This window comes from Myxocyprinus asiaticus, chromosome 14 (genome assembly GCF_019703515.2).
Source record: "Myxocyprinus asiaticus isolate MX2 ecotype Aquarium Trade chromosome 14, UBuf_Myxa_2, whole genome shotgun sequence".
Classification (NCBI taxonomy): Eukaryota; Metazoa; Chordata; class Actinopteri; order Cypriniformes; family Catostomidae; genus Myxocyprinus; species Myxocyprinus asiaticus.
Genome location: NC_059357.1, coordinates 35,943,108 through 35,964,108, shown reverse-complemented (window position 1 = coordinate 35,964,108; position 21,001 = coordinate 35,943,108). Strand labels below are relative to the sequence as shown.

General features: G+C 39.0%; 1 protein-coding gene across 1 annotated transcript; it reads right to left on the bottom strand.

Annotated features, from left to right (window-relative positions):
• Positions 1–143: 143 nt before the first annotated feature.
• LOC127451218 (nuclear receptor subfamily 5 group A member 2-like) lies at positions 144–15,419 on the bottom strand. The gene is made up of 7 exons (XM_051715734.1): positions 15,205–15,419; positions 14,417–14,532; positions 14,163–14,304; positions 2,785–3,548; positions 1,216–1,335; positions 965–1,112; positions 144–882 (listed from the first exon to the last, which is right to left on the bottom strand). The coding sequence occupies exons 1-7, from the start codon at positions 15,299–15,301 to the stop codon at positions 635–637; spliced, it is 1,635 nt and encodes a 544-aa protein (XP_051571694.1). The 5' UTR covers positions 15,302–15,419; the 3' UTR covers positions 144–634.
• Between the last annotated feature and the right edge of the window lie 5,582 nt (positions 15,420–21,001).

Below are 21,001 nucleotides of genomic sequence, written 5' to 3'. Positions count from 1 at the left end.
AAAAGGCTTACTTTTCTTGCAAAATATGTTTTCCTTTAGATTTCAAGGTGAACTATGACTTGGCTATGTCCTTGACAGGATTTTCGAGATTCACCTTTCTGTAGCTACATTCTAGATGCAGGAAACATGAAATCAGACTCATACAAATATACAGACACTTTAATTTAAAACCCCTGCGAAACAGTATTGATTACAATGCTGCAAAATATGTAATGAGAATGTGTGTCGTGTCTGTGATTTAGGGAAGTAGACAAAGATCTACATAAGTGGCAGTGTTTGTACTCTTGTATATTCTTTTTTTGTTTGTTTTTTTTTTTTTTGGACCAGATGTGATTTCTGCAAATGCTTTTGAACAGAGTGAACAGTTAAGAGTTTCTGCATATAGAAGTCGGGGTGTGTGCCTTCACACACCATAAACATAAATACCTGAAAGTAGCCATTGTTCCTATTATTTAGACTGGTAGGTAGTTCCAGCCAGTGGAAAAACTGGTATTTGATATTGCCCAAAGCTGAAAATTGAGGTTGTTTTAACATATTATAAACCTTTTGTTCCACAAATCCAGTGTCCAAATACAGGTATCAAACAAAGGTTTACAAGAGCATTTGAGAAGGCAGACTTTGCTATGACTGAGTCTTAGGTGTTCTTTGCATGGAGCATTTCAGTTAGAAGTGAGTTACAAGGTAAATCTCCCAGCAGGTGGCGCTGATACAGGTACTCCTCCACCTGCAGACTGATGCTGCGCATTTCTGGTAGACGGAGCAGCAACTGCCCAAACTTGTCCGAGTGACCTGGGTGGGTCTGCATAGTGTGGTCCATCAGAGCTCTGTTTACACGCTCTTGAGTCTGTTCTACCTGCCTACGATCCTGCACTGATTTTACATCTGCAACATACATACACAATACTTAGAGCTCTGCAAGAGAACAAGAATTGGTCAGAACATACATTTGGACATGAAAACACACCTGGGTTAAAGAGAACCAGATATTTGAGACATACAAACTCCTCCCTGTCCAACTGAAGGGACCTAAGCTTGGATACAAGGTCCTGGGCTCTGGACACCAAACTACTGAGCATCACTCCAGCCTGGCTGAGAATAGTCGATACCTCAATCTGGTACATTACAAAAACACATCAAAGAAGTGGCAAAGCCTCTTCTGAAAAGTCATGAAGAGTGCCTATGTGAACTATGATGTAGTTAAAGAGGTGTACTTACCTGTTGTCCAGTAATCAGACAGATGCTGCCATCTTTCCCGTAAGCCACCTGCCTGCAAAGATGATCCAGGACGAGTAGTTCACTCCAGCAGCTCTGCAGGAGCACCATTTGATCCTCCACCTGCAATAAATCAAGTAGCTACTCCAGTTATGCTTAAGTACCCTCTTACTGTATATACAGCTGATCATTGGAAGGCGTTGCCATATAAAAGAGGTACAAATTTTAAGCCGTCCTTTCTGAAAGGACTTGCATATATTTTGTCTTGGATGCTCATTCTAGGCATGGGATGGGGGTGTGCTTGTGTCTGCACCAGGCTTGTAGCTAAACCAGCATGATTGGTCTACCAATTTGAAAGACCATGCCAGTAAAGTTTTGTTGGTGAGCAGCATGGCTATGCTGGTCAACCAGCAAGATCAGCTTTAGACCAGCATGGAAGCAGTGACCTTGTTTTTTACCAAGTGGGACCTACTCCTGGATCAATACCCTTGTTCCTTCTGAAACCACATTCCTACCAACCAATCAGATTTAAGGGGGAAGGTTAAGGGGCAGAGTTATGATCAGGGTTATGCTGCTTTCCATTTAGCTCGTATAGTTGAAATTACCAACTTCCTACTTTTAAAAGTGCAATGGAATGCCACATGAGGTCGGACTTCCAACTTGGAAAATTGTGCAGGAATCCACTTCTCCAATTTTGTTGAGATGCAGGTAAGTGACATCATGGAAACATGTCGGCACCCAGGGAGATTTAGAGTTAAGGATAAACATTCACTTTTAAGCACAGAAAATTAATCAATGAGTCAAAGTTTATTATATTATATGACAATTAAACTTGTTCAGCAAATGTCTGCAGAGACAGCTGTGTAAAACAAATCACATTATACACTCTCTTGATAATCTTACAGCTGTAGAAAAAATGCTAGCATTGCATAGCATCGTTTTCCCTCCGCAATTTGGTTGCTAAGAGATGTCTCTGTACACCTGCTAAGCTAACAGGACTGTTGCATTTTTTCCCCCTTATACGTCATCTTCCAAGCATCAGGCAATGTAATGCCTTTATGGTCGGAGATTGGCGATATCAAGTAGGAATATTCTACATCTGATCTAAATAAAAGCGGCATTAAGGCTGAGGTTAGGGGCTTGTACATCATTCTTAATCTATTATTTCCCTTTGACAGTAGGGGTAGTTAATGGTTAGGGTCTGGATTGGGGTTAGAGTTAGGTTAGATTGTTAGAGATAAAGTGAGAACTTTGTGTCTTTAACAGGAATGTTGTTCCAGGACCAACAAAAGATGTGGACCCAGGATCATCTTACAGTAGTCTTCAAAAACAGTTACCAGCTTGGAAATTCATTTTGGGCAAAACTGGTCTTTTCTGCAGTGATTCTCAAGATTACACCAATACATACAATGCATCCATTCTAAACACCAACATTTAGTGGCAAGAAAACCCTTGGTTTGAATGTAAGTGTATTGCCACTATAAGGGTTTTTTTAACTTAAGGGGCTTCTTGGAACAGGCTGCCAGTCCTTATTCTAGCACTTAGTGTGTGTTTATGTGGACACTATTTTACCTTAAGTTCCTTAAACATCATGCTGTTGCGGGCCCACTCCACCAATCCAAACAAGGTCTGGTCTGCCATTTTGCACATGATGCTAAAGGTGTTGAGGCGATCGTGTTTTCCTCTGCAGGCCTGTTCTCTTTGGAGGCTTGCTAAAACCCGCATGCAGAACTGCTTCTCATCTGGCTCAGCTTGCAGGAGCTGGTTCAGGAAACATGAACTAGGAGTTGGGGTCGAAGTTGAGGTGGGTGTCAAGCTTTGTGCTGGAGTTGGCATTGAACTTGGAGTCGAGGTTGGTGTGAGTGGAGTAGTGGGTGTTAGTGTAGATGTGGAAAGAACAGAAGGCGAGATTGGAGAAGGACACGTTACAGAAGCAGGGCTGTAGTTGAGCGGGATCTCTACTTTTTTATGAGGATATCCGTGGAAGCCTTGATAGTACAGTGTGTGAAAATGAAGGGTGGGATCAGACAGTGTCCGGTCTCTGGGCATGGTGCAGTCCAACAGCATTGGGAACTCTGATTGGTTCATATTGGGAGGAAAGGGCTGAGGTGGTTGGTAATGGTCACAACCAGGAGGAGCAGGGGATGGGTTGGGAACATGAAAATCATGAGGCATAGCAAGTACAGATGCCTGTGGTCCCTCAAGTTTGATCCTGTAGGGGTCACTGTTCGCTTGATGATGATGATAGGTGCCTCTTTGCTGTTTCTGTTGCCTGTCCCGCCGATATAGAGGCCCAAACTTGTTTCGTCCACCTCTCATTCTGTCTGCACGTACAGCTGAGTGATTTTACAAATAATAAAATGACACATTGCATGTTAAAAAGAGATTCACAACATCTAACATTATAAATTCTCAAACAGTTCTAAATTGTAAAATTAAAGGAATAGTTTGAGTTCACGTGACGCCATGCGAGAGGCAGACGTGTGAGACATGAGCTCTGCAAACTTTGCTATTTTTATTTTATTATTTTCATGTTATAATCCGGTGAGATTCAATACACCCAGTTACATACTTGCACTTTGAGGTAAACATGGCAAAGAAGTCAAAATCCTCAGACTCTGGAGACATTAAAAGACACTTACGTGTTCTAGCTGAGGCCTCTGACGGGACTGCGGACCGGGGACACGATTTGGAAAGCGGGTCGGGAGATGAAATTCAGCGTCAACTGTCCAACATCTCAGTAATGCTGACGAAGGTTGTTGCTGACTTGGAGGATCTCGCTGTAATATGTTGATCGATTACGGCGATGGAAACAAAATTCTCTGAGTTGTTTACAAGAGTGACAGAAGTTGAAAAACGAATCGGTTATCTTGAGTCATCGGAAAGGGAATTCTACGCTAATCCTCCCGTGTCCAAAACAGATTTGGAATTAATTTAGGAAAAACTGGAATATTTCGAAAAAATGAGCCACAGGAATAACATACAAATTGTTGGAATTCCTGAGCATGAAGAGGGCAGAGATGTGGTGAAATTCCTAGACGAGCTTATCCCGAGTCTGCTCGACATAACAGGCCACAAGCTGGAAATTGAGCGAGCTCACAGAGTCCCATCTCGAAGATCTGGTGAGGGAGATAGGCCTCGATCCATTCTGGCCAAATTTCTGAAATCATCCGATAAAGATCTTGTGTTGCGCCAGGCGAGGAGTAAAGGGAAGCTTTATTGGAAGAACCATAATATTTTCTTGTTCCCGCGAATTCGACGAGAGAAACGCGATCGGTTCAGGGAATGCAAGAAACTCTTACACCAACAGAAGATCACTTTTGCACTGATGTTCCCAGCCAAACTGAGAATAGAAACGAAGAATGGTCGCAAAGTATTTACATGTCCAAAACAGGCACACACCTTCATAAATACATTGGCATAAGCCATTTGATGTTTCTTGTATTAGTGGACTGCCTCACGGTTGTGAAACTCTTATCTGAGGAAGCTCGGTGCCATTTTTGTTTCTTTTTGCGCTGGCTCCGCCTGGCGGCTGGAGTTTGTTTTGTGGCATAACTCCAAGAAATTTTTGCATTGACAGAAGATTTTTTTTACACTGAAGTTCCCAGCCAGATCAAGAATGGACACTATGGATGACCGCAAAATATCTACATGCTCACATAAAGGACGTCCTTTATGAAGTTGACGGGCTGAGTAAGGTATGGCTTTTTTTTTTTTTTTTTTTTTTTTTGTTTGGCGCAGCCTCCGAGTTAGTTAGGCTCTTGATCATCCGATGAACCGGGATGCCGGTTTTGTTTTTCATGCTGGCTCCGCCTAGCGGCTGGAGCTTGTTTTGTGGAATTACACTATTTCGGGACAGTTGTGGTTAAATCTGTTTGTTTTTTGTGCTTATGCCTCCTAGTAGAATGATTACCTCATCTGCTGCACTCATATCAGCTGGCTCACTGAACAATTGTTTGTCTGTCTGAAGAAACTGAACGGCTTTATATCAGCTGGAGTTTATTTTGTGGAGGAACACACCTTCAAGACAGTTCTGTGAATGAATCTACATGTTTCTGTTATTCTGCCTGTTGGCTGGGGTCTGTTTTACAAAGTATTTTCTGTTATGTAATTTTGCCTCACAAAATTTGTGCAGAAACACCGGACTTGAATAATCCGATGGTAAAGTTGTCGCGGGGGTTCTGGCATGCGTACATGGACTCTTTGAGTTTAGAGGGATTGTCGCCAGTTGGTGGTGTCATGCGCGAGGTTAATGCGCACGTTTTTCTTTTTTCTGTTTGTTTTGCTCAGGGGGAAGTTTGGGGTTTGATTGTTGGATTAATGGGGAATGTGGTCTGTGTAATCTTGTTTTTGACACACTCATTTTATTATATCAATATGTCAGATGTTAATATGAATAAGTTGTCTCTTTCCACATGGAATATGAATGGGTTGGGGCACCCTATAAAAAGAAGGAAGGTTATATCTTTTTTTAAACGTAAGAAATATGATATTGTGTTTCTTCAAGAAACACATCTTTCCCCGCAGGAAGCTGAAAAATGTAAGATATGGGGTGGACATGTTTTCTTTAGTGCTGGTTCAAGTAAGAGCAGGGGAGTCATTAAACTGATAAATAAGCATCTACAATTCAAATGTCTCAAACATATTAAAGATAAATTAGGAAGAGTCTTTGTTGTTTTAGGAGAAATTCAGGGGCAAAGGTTGATTTTGGCTAATATTTATGCACCTAACGTTGATGATCAGGGCTTTTTTATAGATCTTGAAGGGATGTTGCAAGCTGTTGGCATCTCTCATGGCATAATATTGGGAGGAGACTTTAATCTTTTGATGGACTCAGTCCTTGACCATAGTGAATCAAAAGTGTGTAAGCCCCCTAGAGCAACATTCACAGGATGTGTAAAAATCTTGGTCTGGCAGATATCTGCCGACTTTTGAACCCATCTGGTAGGGATTATAAAAAAATTTTTTTTCAGCAGTTCATAAGATTTATTCTAGATTTTTTTTTTTATATATCTAAGTCCCTCATTTCATCTGTTGTGGATTGCTCGATTTGAAACATTTTAGTCTCAGATCACACCCTGGTGAATTTAGAGATGTTGCCACATACAGAGAAAAATAAATCATAGTTGGTGCTTTAATGTATCCCTTTTGCAAAATCCTGATTTCCAACAAACATTAAAGACTGAAATCAGTGTTTATATGGAGACCAACTGGTCCTCAGTATCCTCTGTGGGCGTGGCTTGGGAGGCACTTAAGGTGGTTCTTAGGGGTCGGATCATACAGTATGCCTTATTCATCAAAAAATCTAAAGCACGAGAACTCATGGAGTTGAAAGGAAATATTAAAAGTGCCGAGGCAGAGCTGAAGCGCCGAATGTCGTCTGATGGTCTCAGAGAATTGACCTGATTGAAATACAGATATAAAACTATTTTGTTGCGGAAAGTGGAGTTTTGGTTGTTCAGGGCAAGACAGTCATACTTTGAGTCAGGGGACAAAGCAGGGAAGCTTTTGGCTAGATATATAAAGCAGAGAGTGTCTTTTTCTACCATTCCCTCAGTGAAATCTGCTGGTGGCGAAATTTTTACCTCGGCCATTGATATTAATAATCCCTTTAAAGAATTCTATTTTGATCTCTATAGTTCCGCATCTTCATCTACTGATGAAGATATTAGAAACTTTGTGGAACCATTAGATCTCCCTAAACTGACGAATGAGCAAAAAAACTCTCTTGATTCTGAAATAACCCTGGAGGAACTTGACGAGGTAATTAAGTCCCTACCTACAGGCAAGGCTCCGGGGCCAGATGGTTTTTCCGCTGAAATTTTTAGATCTTATGCAACAGAACTGGCTCCATTTTTGTTAGAAGTTTATACTGAATCATTAAAGAATGGAAAGCTTCCTCCAACCATGACACAAGCCCAGATCAGTCTGATTCTTTAAAAGGACAAAGATCCAAACAAATGTAAAAGTTACCGTCCAATTTCCCTGATCCAGCTAGATTTAAAAATGTTGGCAAAAATTTTGGCTAACCGATTAAGTAAAGTTATGACATCTCATATACATATAGATCAGGTGGGGTTTATTCAGGGTCGTAGCTCTTCTGATAATATTAGGCGTTTCATCAATATCATGTGGTCAGTGGCGATTGATCAGACTCCGGTTGCTGCCATCTCACTTGACACCGAAAAGGCGTTTGATATGGTAGAATGGGATCCTCTTTTTAAGATTTTGGAAATGTATGGGTTCGGGAGTATGTTTATTGGTTGGATCAAGTTACTTTATAGACACCCTGTAGCAGTGGTACAAACAAATGGATTAATTTCAGATTATTTTACTCTGGATAGGGGTACCCGTCAGGGTTGCCCTCTTTCCCCATTATTGTTCTGTCTTGCCCTGGAACCATTACCAGCCGCGATAAGAAAGGAGGATGATTTTCCAGGGATGGTGGCGGGAGGTGTGGCGCATAAGCTTCTGCTTTATGCAGATTATATTTTATTATTCGTCTCTGACCCTACTAGATCTATGCCTTGCCTCCACAGAATTATTAAATCCTTTTCCAAATTCTCAGGATACAAAGTCAACTGGTCTAAATCCGAAGCTTTGGCTCTGACAGCGTACTGTCCAGTAACGGCCTTCAAGCCAGGCGCCTTCCAGTGGCCCAAACAGGGCATTAAGTATTTGGGCATTTTATTCCCCACAAATTTGTCTGATTTAGTTGGTTAATTTTGACCCCTTAACGAAACGGTTTTCGAGCGATGTGGGCAGGTGGGCTTCATTACATTTATCTATGATTGGGAAGGTTAATGTTATTAAACTGTATTCCAAAATTTAACTACCTGCTACAGTCTCTCCCAGTAGATGTCCACCTCTCTTATTTCAAGCAATTTGAAAGCATAGCGAAGTCTTTCATTTTTGGAATGGTAAACATCCCAGATTACATTTCAATAAGTTACATAGGCCGATTGACAAAGGTGGGCTAGGCTTACCCAAGATTTCATTTTATTATGCATTCGGTCTCAGACATTTGGCTCATTGGTCGCTTCCACCTGAAAGAGCCCCTCCCTGGTTCTGCATTGAACAAGAACTTCTTGCCCCTATCTTGCCATTGCAATGTCTTTCTACCAAGCTGCCCGGAGAACTAAAGACACATCCCGTTATCTCACACATGCAGTTTGTGTGGACAAGGGTTTCCCGCGTGCTAAATTCGGACATTTACCTGAACGTTGCCACAAGTATTTGGTTAAACCCTAAACTGTGTATTAATAAGTCCCTTTTTTGCTGGACAGAATGGATTGAGAAGGGAGTTGCTATGCTGGGTGACCTGTATGAAAATGGAGCATTGAGATCCTTTGAAAATATTACACACCGGTTTGGGATTCCCAGATCTCAATTCTTCAGGTACTTACAGCTGCGCCATCTACTTTGTACCATCTTTGGGTGGGAGGAAACAAAAGGAGGGAGGGAGCGGGGTATATTTTGTTGAAAATTGATTCCGTGTTTTCATGTGCTGTTTATGTTGATTTGAGTGTGGAATCAATAAAAATTGTTAATGACAAAAAAAAAAAGAATAGTTCACCCAAAAAATACATTTATATCATTTATGATTACTCAAGATTGCACCAACCAACACACTGTGCAATGCATCCACACAACAGCACATTGCAAGAAACCCTGTAAATTAAGAAAATCCTTAGTTTTAATTGTATAACCCCAATTCCGAAAAAAGTTGGGACAGTATGATAAATGCTAATAAAAACAAAAAGGAGTGATTTGTAAATTATATTCACCCTTTTCTATATTGAAAGCACTACAACTACACATTATATGATGTTTTACTTATTTTTTTTTTTTTTATGTACAGTCATTTCAAATCAGATGATTGCAACACGCTCCAAAAAAGTTGGGACAGTCAAGTGTTTACAACTGTGAAACATCACCATTTCTTCTAATAACACTTAAGCATTTGGGCACTGAAGACACAAGTTTAAGTTTAGAAAGTTTAAGTTTAGCAGGCCAATCTAGCACCCAAACTCTCTGCTTACACAGCCATGCACTTGTAATCCGGGCAGTATGTGGTTTGAAGTTGTCCTGTGGAAAATGCAGGAACGTCTCTGGAAAAGATGGTGCTGGATGGCAGTATGTTGCTCCAAAATTTTAACATATCTGTCTGCATTAATGATGCCCTCACAGATGTGCGTGTTACCCATGCCATGGGCACTGACACACCCCTGGCCCATACAAACATTGGCTTTTGGACCTGACACTGATGAAAGCTCGGATGGTCCTTTTCCTCTTTGGCCTGGAGAACACAACGGCTGTGTTTTTCAAAAACTATTTGAAATGTGGACTCATTGGACCAAAAAACATGGTTCCACTGTTCTACTTTCCATCTAAGATGCGACCGAGCCCAGAGAAGTCAGCAGAGCTTCTGGACAGTGTTGATGTATGGCTTCTGCTTTGCATAGCATAGTCTTTACTTGCATCTGTGGATGCAGCAGTGAGTGCTGTGACTAACAAAGGTTTATTAAAAGGTTATCCCAAGCCGATGTTCATGATATCCATTACAGATGAGTGACGTTTTTTAAGACAGTGACTTTTGAGGGATCAGTGATCACGCGCATTCAGAAGTTGTTTTCATCTTGCCCTTTACGTGCTGAGATTTGACCAGATTCCTTGAATCTTTTAACTATATTGTGCACTGTAGAGAGTGAAATGCCCAAAATCCTTCCCATTTGTCTTTGGGGAACATTGTTCTCAAAGTGCTGGCTTATTTGCTGAATTATCTGTTGGCAAATTATCAAGTATCGAATGACCCTTGCTCTTGAAGGACTAGGCTATTTTTGGAGGCTCCTTATATATTATGACACGATTGCCTCACCTGTTTCACATCGCCTAATTTCAACTCGTCAAATTGTTATTAGTCTTAAATTGCCCCTGTCTCAACTTATTTGGAGTGTGTTGCAATCATCTGATTTGAAATTACTGTACATAAAAAAAATTAAAAAAATTACATTCACAAGGTAAAATATCATATAATGTGTTCAGTATAGCAAAGGGTGAATATAATTTACAAATCACTTTTTTTTTTTTACCATTTTTCATACTGTCCCAACTTTTTCGGAATTGGGGTTGCAAGTGTATTGTCACTAAGGGTTTTTGAAAGGGCTTAATGTCCTTATATTTACATTTACTCACCCTCATGCCATCTCAAACTCGTATGACTTTGTTTTCTGCAGAACATATGCAAAGATATTTTGAAGAATGTATGATGTATTTTTGTTCATACAATTTAAGTCAAAGAGGTAAAAACTTTTAAGCTCCAAAAAAGGACATAAAGGCAGCATGAAAATAAGGCAGAGGGTATTTCCACTGTGTAAATAGCGATAGGTGCTATTTAAACTAAGTGTAAATAGCAACAAAAACATCTTCTTTGCACCAAGTGCAAATTTCGTTAATGCTATTTGCACTCCTAATTAAATACTAACATACAGTATAAGGGCAATACTGCAGTGTGTTTACTGTGTTTATTTAGAGTCCCACAATCTAAGGTGACCAGATTCCTGCTTGTGGAAAACAGGACAGCCCCCTCCCAGCAAAATGAAATTGATGTATCCTTACCTAGGTGCAAGAATGCGAAGTAGAGGGTGCATCCGCATCTGTAACTGTTATCACCTTGTACTTTTCGCTGGCAGCAATTTTTCTCAGTGTTCGCTTGTCTTTCAAGAGTTTATTGTAAAATGCAGAGCAGTCCAGTCCAAAATTAAGACATACGAAAAGCATTGCCTTCATGACTGTTACACTGATTTAAGGTTTATCTGGTGTCCATGCGTTCATTAATGAGAACACACGCTCCACAGATGCAGATGTCCCAGGCAGGCATAAAACAAACGCCACGACCTTGGCTAAGACTCCGAAGTTGATAGTCTTGCTTTCCAGCTCATGAAAAACCTCTGTCCATCTCTCAGACATGGCCATCTTGTTCATGTTCCACTCAGTGATGCAACAATGTTTTTCGCACAAGCCCACTCATCAAAGAGTGTGGTTTCATCAATCAAACTGAGAGCGGGGATTCTGGAGTAGAAGGGTTAGAGGCTGCTCTGAATGTCTTTCCATTCTGGGATGTGTCTCAGTAGTGCCCACTCAAGATTTTCTGTGTTCTCTAATGAGCAGCTCCAATTTTGGAGGTAATCCACCGATGCTGAATAAAAGTTTCTCACTGCACAAAAGAAATCATCCGCTCGCATGACACCAGCTTCAACCAGGGCATCCAATTGCTTTTTAATGTCAGAGGGTATAAATGATTCCTCCAGCCTGGACTGCAAGACTTTTCTCAGGTCATGAATGTTCAAAGCTATGGTCGTGCACAACAGAATAAGCAAGCATTCACTTGCATGCACCTAGTCAGTTTCTGAACTTTGCTTCACAAAAAAGTCACTAACACTTTGTGTGGCACACTTACTTTAAGCAGCATTCACATGCTTTTTTGTATGAACATGCTGCACGATGTTGGTGCGGCCTCCATGCGCGATGGAAAAGCGAGCTCCACAAATCTCACACCTCACTTTACTAGGCTCTGTCTGTGACTTTTTAGAAATGTAAACTCTTTTTGAAGATCCTCATTAAATGTACATGCACGCTTCCTTGACATTTTTCCAGCCCCAATTTCATCTGTGTGCTCTTTCAAACTGACTCTTTAATCAGTTCATTAACTGGACGTCTATTGATAGGGGATTGTGATTGGATAGTTTAATCCAGTCATGTACTTCATATAACACGGTGTGATTTTATTGGTTTTACAAGCCGTATCCTTGGCTACCGTTGATTAGAATACTCACATGACTGAGAAAGCCACATAGGCGATAGAGAAATTTTAGGAGAGTAAGTCTGGACACTAGAAAAAGTGCTTAAATATGGGACTGTCCTGGGAAAAACGGGATGTCTGGCCACCCTATGCCACAAACACCCTATACCAACCTCACCCCTGAACCTAACCTTACCTTACAAAAATTAACCACGGTTTTACTACAGTAACCAAAGTATTAAAATCATAGTAAACCACAAAATTAAACATGGTTAATGTATATTTACACCATATTACTGTAGTAACCCCATGGTAATTGAATTAAAACTATGGTTTCCTTCAAAAAAACATGGTTACTACAATATTACTATACTAAAACCATGGTTAATTTTACCTGGATCAAACCTTTCTCTCTACTCCTCGACATTCACCATGACCAAATCACTGCGAAGAAATCAACCTTTATATTAATTGTATTTATTATAATTATAAGTAGTATTAAAATAAATGTTAAGAGTCGAGAAAGGAAACGGGATGGGGAAAAGTGGGACAAAAGGGTAATTCGAACCCAGGTCGTCCACATGGAAAACATTTTACACACTACGCCATTACAGCGACATTGGGGGTGCAGTTTGTCTTTAATTTATTTGTTTCCACCAGACTATTTGAGTGCAAATGCCATGCTGTGAGGCAGGTGTTATTTAAACATAGTGCAACTAGACACTATATAAAAATAATCCTTGAATGGTTTAAACCACGTCTTCTGAAGAGATACGATCACTTTGGTTGAGAAACAGACCAAAATGTAAGTCCTTATTCACTATAAATTCTGACATTCGCAGTCTCCTTGGTGCATTCATGAGAGAAGCTCATTCACACTACCATGTGTTTGCATGCATGCGCAGAGTGCTGTACAGGAATCAGGAATCAGGAATCAGGTTTGCGTTTTTCACACCCAGTGAATGCAGACGTGAGGTAATATGATACAGTCACAGGTTGAGTTTTTTTGGGATACTATTAAAATGTACCGCGGTCGCCAAAATATTGACGATAAGCTAGAAAATTAAAATGTAATGTCTTATTGATGTTTAATGATAAGGGGATTGAGTACCTGGCAACCATGTGCTGCTTTAAAGCATTGTTGTCTTGAACTGTGTTAAAGGTGCACTCAGTAACCTTTGTCTTTGTGTCATCTTGGACTTACACTGACACCTAGTGGCTTGGATGTAGCATCATTTAAAATCGATAGTTTTCAGTTTCAGATGCCATAGTAGAAATTTTGTATTCACAGTCAGCCATGATTACTTTAATCAATGAGTGAAAGTGTCAAATAACAGGATGGTTACTGAGATTAAGCGAGTAGTATTTGGCTGGTCATGTGATTCTAACATGGCAGCCCCCATGTGTGGACCCTCTCCGTGTAGAATGAAACAGCTTTTATAAGGTTACTGATATGGTTACTGATTCTTCATTTTAATGTGAGCGGTCATGATTTTCTACATATATTGCAAAATTACAAATTATGTCTTTAGGAGTTAAACATTTTTAGTGAGGAAAAAAATGACAGAGCACACCTTTAAATAAGGACTTAAATTTTGGTCTGTTTCTCACTCAAAGTGATTGTATCGCTTCTGAAAACAGGGTTAAAACCACTTGATTACTTGGATATATGGATCACTTTTATGCTGCCTTTATGTCCTTTTTTGAGCTTGGACCCCACTGACTTACATTGTCTGGACAAAAACACATCATACATCCTTCAAATTATCTTTGTTTGTGTTATGCTTAAGAAAGAAGTCATACAAGTTTGAAATGATAATGAGGGTGAGTAAATGATGAGATCATTTTATATTTTGGGTAACCATCCCATTAATGACAAACTGTTATGAAAAATTAACATCACAAAAAGATACATCTGTTGAGTAATTAAACTTTTTTTTCTTTGTTTGCACATTACATTTTAGCCTTTATGGGTCATCTTAGATTGCTGTTGCAGTGGTTTATGGTTCCAAAGATAAGTGGTAAAGGGGCCAGAGCTATCTTGGATAGCTAGCTTACTGTACATCAGAACTCTTAGAAAAAATTAACTATCAATATGTGTGTGTGTGTGTGTGTGTGTGTGTGTGTTTGCATGCATTTGCAAGTTTACCCTCTCTCTTCATGCCAACAGCTAGACATTTCTGAAAGCGACAAAAAGGGCATCGCTTCCTCTGAGCCAGGTCCATGGGACAGTTCTGTCTCTCTGCACATGTGTAGCGTTTCTTGTTCTGCACGGAGCGCTTAAAAAAACCCTGATAAGATTTGCAAGTCTTTAATACTTAGGAATAATCAGGGTATTTATCATTTGAAAGCTACTGTGTACTGTGTGTTGTCTAGGTCCTGTCCTGCTATGTTGACACTTACCTTACAGCTCTCACAGGTGAGCAGACCATAGTGATATCCTGACACCCTGTCACCACACACAGGACAGCCCTCCTCTTGAGTTGCCCGACCATCTGGATCTGGCTTTAATTCCTGAGCTATGAGATATCACATTCATTTAGACTGTAAGTGTGAATAGTGCACTTTTGTAATATAGTATGCATAAATATAAAGTGGTATATATTTCACTTCAAACCTCCATGAAACATTTACAATGAAAATCAAGAAGTCTACTGTAAGATGATGATTATCTACCAGTTTTACCAGGGCTGTAAGATTGAATAACAGTTTTATGGCTGGTGTATATGATAAATCTGCGGGCGGTCTATTATTTCTCAAACAGACCTAGTCTCTTATCACTAAAGTTGATTAAATGCTGAGATATAATGCTTATGTAATCCTTATTTTTAAGGATAGATTTTTTTCAGCAGTCATTAAAAGTGTTTTTTGTATTAAAACTTATATTATGAAATTATAAAACTTATGATGAAACTGAAACTAATAGTAATACAGAAACTTAAATTACTTATATTTATAAGTTATTATATGATAAAAACTACCTGAACTGTCCAACACAATCAAATCATATAAAGTAATTTCTTTTTCAGTATGCCTAATCAGTTTGATTGGTACTCTTAGAAAAGTGAATCAGTCAAAGACTAAAGAACTATTTCCAAGTGTAATAATAAAGAAACACAATAAGCAGCAATTGTGCAATAACTACTATTGCTAAAGCCATCAAACTTTCTCGTATATAAGGTTCTACTTACATGTGGATGGCCCCTCTTGTAAAAGGTCCTGCGTGTAATCGGCGGGGTGGAGGACCATGGAATGGGGGTGATCCAAGGGATAGTTTGCGATGTTCATGGTCCATAGGACAGGGGTGGCATGGGTCACCGTAAGCTGTCATTCATAACTGCAGAGCCCTCAGAGACCCGGACCGGGACAGGAAGGAAAACAGGCACAGACACGGACTGTCTCAGGGATGGTGCTGTGTAAAGGCCCTCTGACGGACTTTGCTCCATACTGAGGGTAATAAACTTGAGTCTGTCACACCTTCCCAACTAGCAAAAAGACCTCAGACATGCTGCATGGCCACTGTAGGAGCAACATGACTGAAGGGGGAACCATATGTAAAAAATGCAAAAATATGGATGTCTATTCATCAAGTTGTCAAATAAGTTTTCCTTAGTTTTGTCAGATCATGCAATGCAACCTAAGTACATTTTCTATATAATGGCCCACCTATACTCAAAAAGATATTTCAGTTAATATTTATGCATTTCAATTGTATGACAGATTTCCATCAAACTGAATTAAATAGGCTAATTCTACATTAATATGTGCATAAATAATGTACATAGTTTGAAATAAGCATAAATATGAAGGATTTATTAGATTTTAGAGGAGTATGAACTTGAAACAATTCATATAATTTTAAACTAAGGTTTGGCAAATGGCAAATCAACAACATATGCTCAATTTTACCATCGTCAGGAATAAATACTGTAGTTATCATTCCTAAATACTATGCATACTCCAAGAAATGTGGCACAGATCTAAAAGGATATTCCCATCTTTCATGTGGTTTTATGAGGATACAAGTAAACATTTAGAATGCATTACTCCAAAGCCCTTTGTTGTGTGTATCAAAACATTGTATAATAATTGGTAAAATTAAATTTTATTTTATATAATATAATTTTTATTTTATTAAAATTAAAATATTTTTTTTCCCAATTTGATGGAATTCTTTTGAAATGTGTAAAACTTCAAAATATACTAAAATATTTTTTGGAGTGTGATGTATCTTTCATCAATGAGTGACATTTAAGCACCTTTGGCATCAATAATAAAACAAGGAGTTTATGTATTATGAAGGGAGCATGTAAGTTCAGTGATGTAGGGTCTGACGTCAAAGGCGATAAAACAGTTCAAGGGTGATAGATTATCCTGAGTAATAATAAAAGACATATATGCTTTCAAATGAAATGAGGACTTCTCTTGACTGTTAACCAAATCTGAATGATATCCCTTACAAAAAAATCTAGAGTTCTGGCAAAGCTGAAAAATGCCGCTCATCATATTCACTTGCAAATGAGCTTGTGATTCACCACAAATGTTTGCCAGAAGTTTGCAGCTCTTCAGTGGTGAACCTGCAGCAAACCTTTGGCAACAACGAACAATTTGCCGTAAATTTGCCGCAAAGCTCATTTGCATGTGAAATTGATCAGTGTCGAATTTGTGGCAAGTTTGCCATGAACTCATGATTATTTTATTTTTTTGTGGATTTTCTCCCCTTTTTCTCCCCAATTTGGAATGCCCAATTCCCAATGCACTCTAAGTCCTCGTGGTGGCATAGTGACCTCAATCCGTGTGATGGAGGACGAATCTCAGTTGCCTCCACGTCTGAGACCGTCAATCCACACATTTTATCACGTGGCTTGTTGAGCGCGATACCATGGAGACGTAGCGCATGTGGAGATCCACGCTATTCTCAGCGGCATCCATGCACAACTCACCACGCGCCCCACCGAGAACCACTGTTTCATCTCAAGCTGGTATTATGGATTATTATGAATGTGTCCACTTGTTTCTTATATCGTCTGTAGCCTAGAGTCAAATATTTACATTTGCCTAAATAAATCTAATATCTCTGTGGAATAATTTATCTTTTATTGTGTAGAACAGGCATAAAATATAAAAATGCAAAAAAAGCTACAATCCAGAATATGTTTTGCAATAACAGTTTGGAATAGCATTTAAACAATGACTTTTAGAAGCACTGCAGGTACATACAATGCAAGTGAGTGGTGACCAGATTTTTGAAAGTCCAAAAAGCCCATAAATGCAGCATAAAAGAAATCCATACTCCAGTGGTTTAATCATATCTTCAGAAGCGATATGATGTGTGTGGATGAGAAACAAATCAATATTTAAGTAATTGTTTACTAAATCTCCACTTTCACATTCTTCTTTTGTTTTTGGTGATTCACATTCTTCGTGCACATCGCCACCTACTGGGCAGGGAGAAGAATTTGGATGTAACCACTGGAGTCTTATGGATTACTTTTATGCTGCCTTTATATGCTTTTTGGTCCTTCAGAGTTCTGGTCACTATTCATTTACATTATAAGGACCAACAGAGCTGAGATATTCTACTAAAAATCTTTGTTTGTGTTCAGCAGAAGAAAGTCATACACATATGGGATGGCATGAGGGTGAGTAAAGGATGAGAGAATTTAAATTTTTGGGTGAACTATCCCTTTAAGTATCTTGAGGCAGTAGTGAAAGGGAAGGCTGGATGGTTTGATAACAGCACCATCAGCTAAAACACTATCTATTTAACCAGGCATTCACCTAATTTATCATTCAACTCACAATTAGGCTGCTTTAGTTAGGTCTGCCGGAACCAGAAACCAGAAACATTGATTGTGATCTATAACTCTGCAATAAATTGAATGGCATCTATGCTAATATTATTCTATTTGTTTCCAGAACCGGCTGGATCCAGCTCCATTCCTGCTTTGTGTTGGACTCCACTACTACATGTTTCTGAGTGATGATGACTAATAGCAGCCGGTGCCAGCCTAACCTCACTTCAGTCTATTACGATGGACTTCAGAGGATGAACTGATGCCAACTCCAACCATAAGACATGGGATACATCATATGCCATTGCCTGAACCTTGGACTTAGGATAGACCTCACCGAAATTACTGGCCGGTTGAACTGCGATGCACCTCACTGATCTCTGCCTGCATCACCTCGGTCTAATGATGGACTACACTCTTGAAATGGAATACACAGACTATCAATTAACTGCCAACAAAACCCTTCATCAACCAACTAACAAAGGACAATGCATCTATGTGAACTTCTGCTGTTAATCCAGGATGGATTTCAAAGACATTAGTCATTAATCTTACAGTTCATACAAAATCTTTGTTTAAACACTGACCCTTAACACTTACTTAATTTTAAACCATGACTTGCACTTCACATAAGTAATATTGGCATTATATTCATGTTGTTTAGTCAGAGGGGAACTGGCCCCCACAGTGAGCCTGGTTTCCCCAAAGGTTATTTTTCTACATTAATCAAACATCTTATGAAGTTTTGTGTTCCATGCCACAGTCACCTTCGGCTTGCTCACTGGGGTTCTAAATACAATTACTATTTAATTACTTATTTTTAAACACAATTCATAATCGTATTTTATCAAACTACACAATGATGACTCTAAGACATTATAGATATTACATTTTCATTTTCTGTTAATGCATGATTTTCTGTAAAGCTGCTTTGAAACGATGTGTGTTGTGAAAGGCGCTATACAAATAAAAATGACTTGACTATATAATAATAATAATAATATATGATAACAATTCATGTGACACTGGAAGCTTGTCAGCGTTATCGATATCTTTCTCTTTTTTTGTCTGGGTGGCAAAGATAGTCCCATATCCATTCACTACCACTACTCAGGCAACCGCATCAGACTGACTCTGTGTGGGGCTTTAAATGAAGGAACGTAAGGACTAGAATTGAATCACTTGGCCAGTTTAAGCTGTTAGGTGTGTTTTGGAACATGGTAGCTGGTTTAAGCTGGTCGACCAGCTACCATCTTCCAAAAAACAGCTTGAGCTGGTATGACCATTTACCAATTATGACCAGCTTGGACCTGCTCATGACCAGCTTGGACCAGCTTAAACCAGCTACCATGCCTCCCCCCCCATCTCTTTTAAATGACATAATGTAAATGTCTATAAAACATGTCATGTAACATTTAAGACTAAAGACCCTCTTGATTTGTCAAACCACAAGATAGGGAATTTGGGCACGTTTCAGCTTGGCCAGGCTGTGAGACCAGCTAAACCAGCAAACCACCTTATGTTGTTATTTTCAGCAGGGGCTTTTCAGGCATTGCCCTTAATAAATGACCTGTATCCTCTGAATGCAAATTCTAATATCTAATCTCATGATAATCTAATTTCATTAGCCAGTATTTAACTATTAATATACACTGCCTGGCCAAAAAAGAAAAGAAAAGAAAAAAGTCACATACTCTAATATTTCGTTGGACCGCCTTTAGCTTTGATTATGCCGTGCATTCGTCATGGCATTGTTTCGACAACCTTATGCAACATCACGTTTATTTCCATCCAGAGTTGCATTAATTTTTGGCCGAGATCTTGTATTGATGACGGGAGAGTCGAACAACTCCGTGAAGTCTTCTCCAGCTCATCCCAAAGACTTTCAATGGGGTTAAGGTCAGGAATCTGTGGTGACCAATTCATGTGTGAAAATGATTCCTCATGCTCCTTGAACCACTCTTTCACAATTTGACCCTGATTAATCTTGGCATTGTCATCCTGGAAAATGCCTGTGCCATCAGGGGAAAAAAAAATCCATTGATGGGATAACCTGGTCATTCAGTACATTCAGGTAGTCAGCTGACTTCATTTTATTGCCGCATAGGGTTAATGAGCTAATTGAAGCAACCCCAGATCATAACACTTCCTCCAGAGGCTTGTACAGTGGGCACTATGCATGACGGGTGTATCGCTGACATGCCCATCGCTTTGGAATAGGGTAAATCTGGACTCATCAGACCACATGACCTTTGTCTATTGCTCCACAGTCCAATCTTTATGCTCCCTAGCAAATTGAAGTAGTTTTTTCCGATTAGCCTCACTAACAAGCAGGGTTGGGAGGGTTACTTTTGAAATGTATTCCACTACAGATTACAGAATATATGCTGTAAAATGGAATTTGTAACGTATTTCTTTAGATTACTCAAGGTCAGTAACGTATTCAAAATACTTTGGATTACTTCTTCAGCACTGGTAGATTTTTTCACTTGTTTTGACTATAAAAACTCTGCCAGTACAGTAAGACAAAATACACATGTTAAAAATACATTCTCTGAAAAACCTAAATATCTTGTGCAGTGTTGTTTCTAAAACAAGATCAATCAAACTGATCTTGTTTTAAGGATTTTTAGATATTTTTACAAGAAAAAAATACAATAATTATTATGAAGAATATGATTTTTGCCCTAATATCAAAGGTCTTACTAGAAAAAAAGAAATTATGATCTAACGTGAATTTTCTTGATAAAAAATATGATTGTGCCTGGTAACATGTGCATGTAAAATGGCTAGAAATAGCATTTTATCTTAGCGTAAAGCTGACAATTTACACAAGATTTATTTCTATTTCTTGTGCTCCAAACTTACTTCAAACTTACTTCTCTGTCTGCTCGTATGAATGTAACACATCATAAGAAAGTGTTTCACCGCTGTTCAAATGCACTTTGGATCGCATCATTTATATGTATAAATGTTTTCCATCTGAAAGGACTAAATATTAAATGAAATAAATGACAATAAAATGCAAAGTAATCTCTTCAGTAATCAAAATACTTTTTGAATGTGACTGTATTCTAATTACCAATAATTTAAATTGTAACTGTAGTGGAATACAGTTACTAATATTTGTATTTTAAATACGTATTCCCGTTACATGTATTTCATTACTCCCCAACACTGCTGGCTTTCTTGT

Coding starts and splice junctions, on each gene's coding strand:
- LOC127451218 (XM_051715734.1), bottom strand. CDS start 15,301: ATGAACATCGCAAACTATCCCTTGGATCACCCCCATTCCATGGTCCTC. Junction 1,336..2,784: donor TGATGTTTAAGGAACTTAAG/GTAAAATAGTGT, acceptor GATTTATTGCAG/GTGGAGGATCAAATGGTGCT. Junction 1,113..1,215: donor GTCTGATTACTGGACAACAG/GTAAGTACACCT, acceptor GTAATGTACCAG/ATTGAGGTATCGACTATTCT.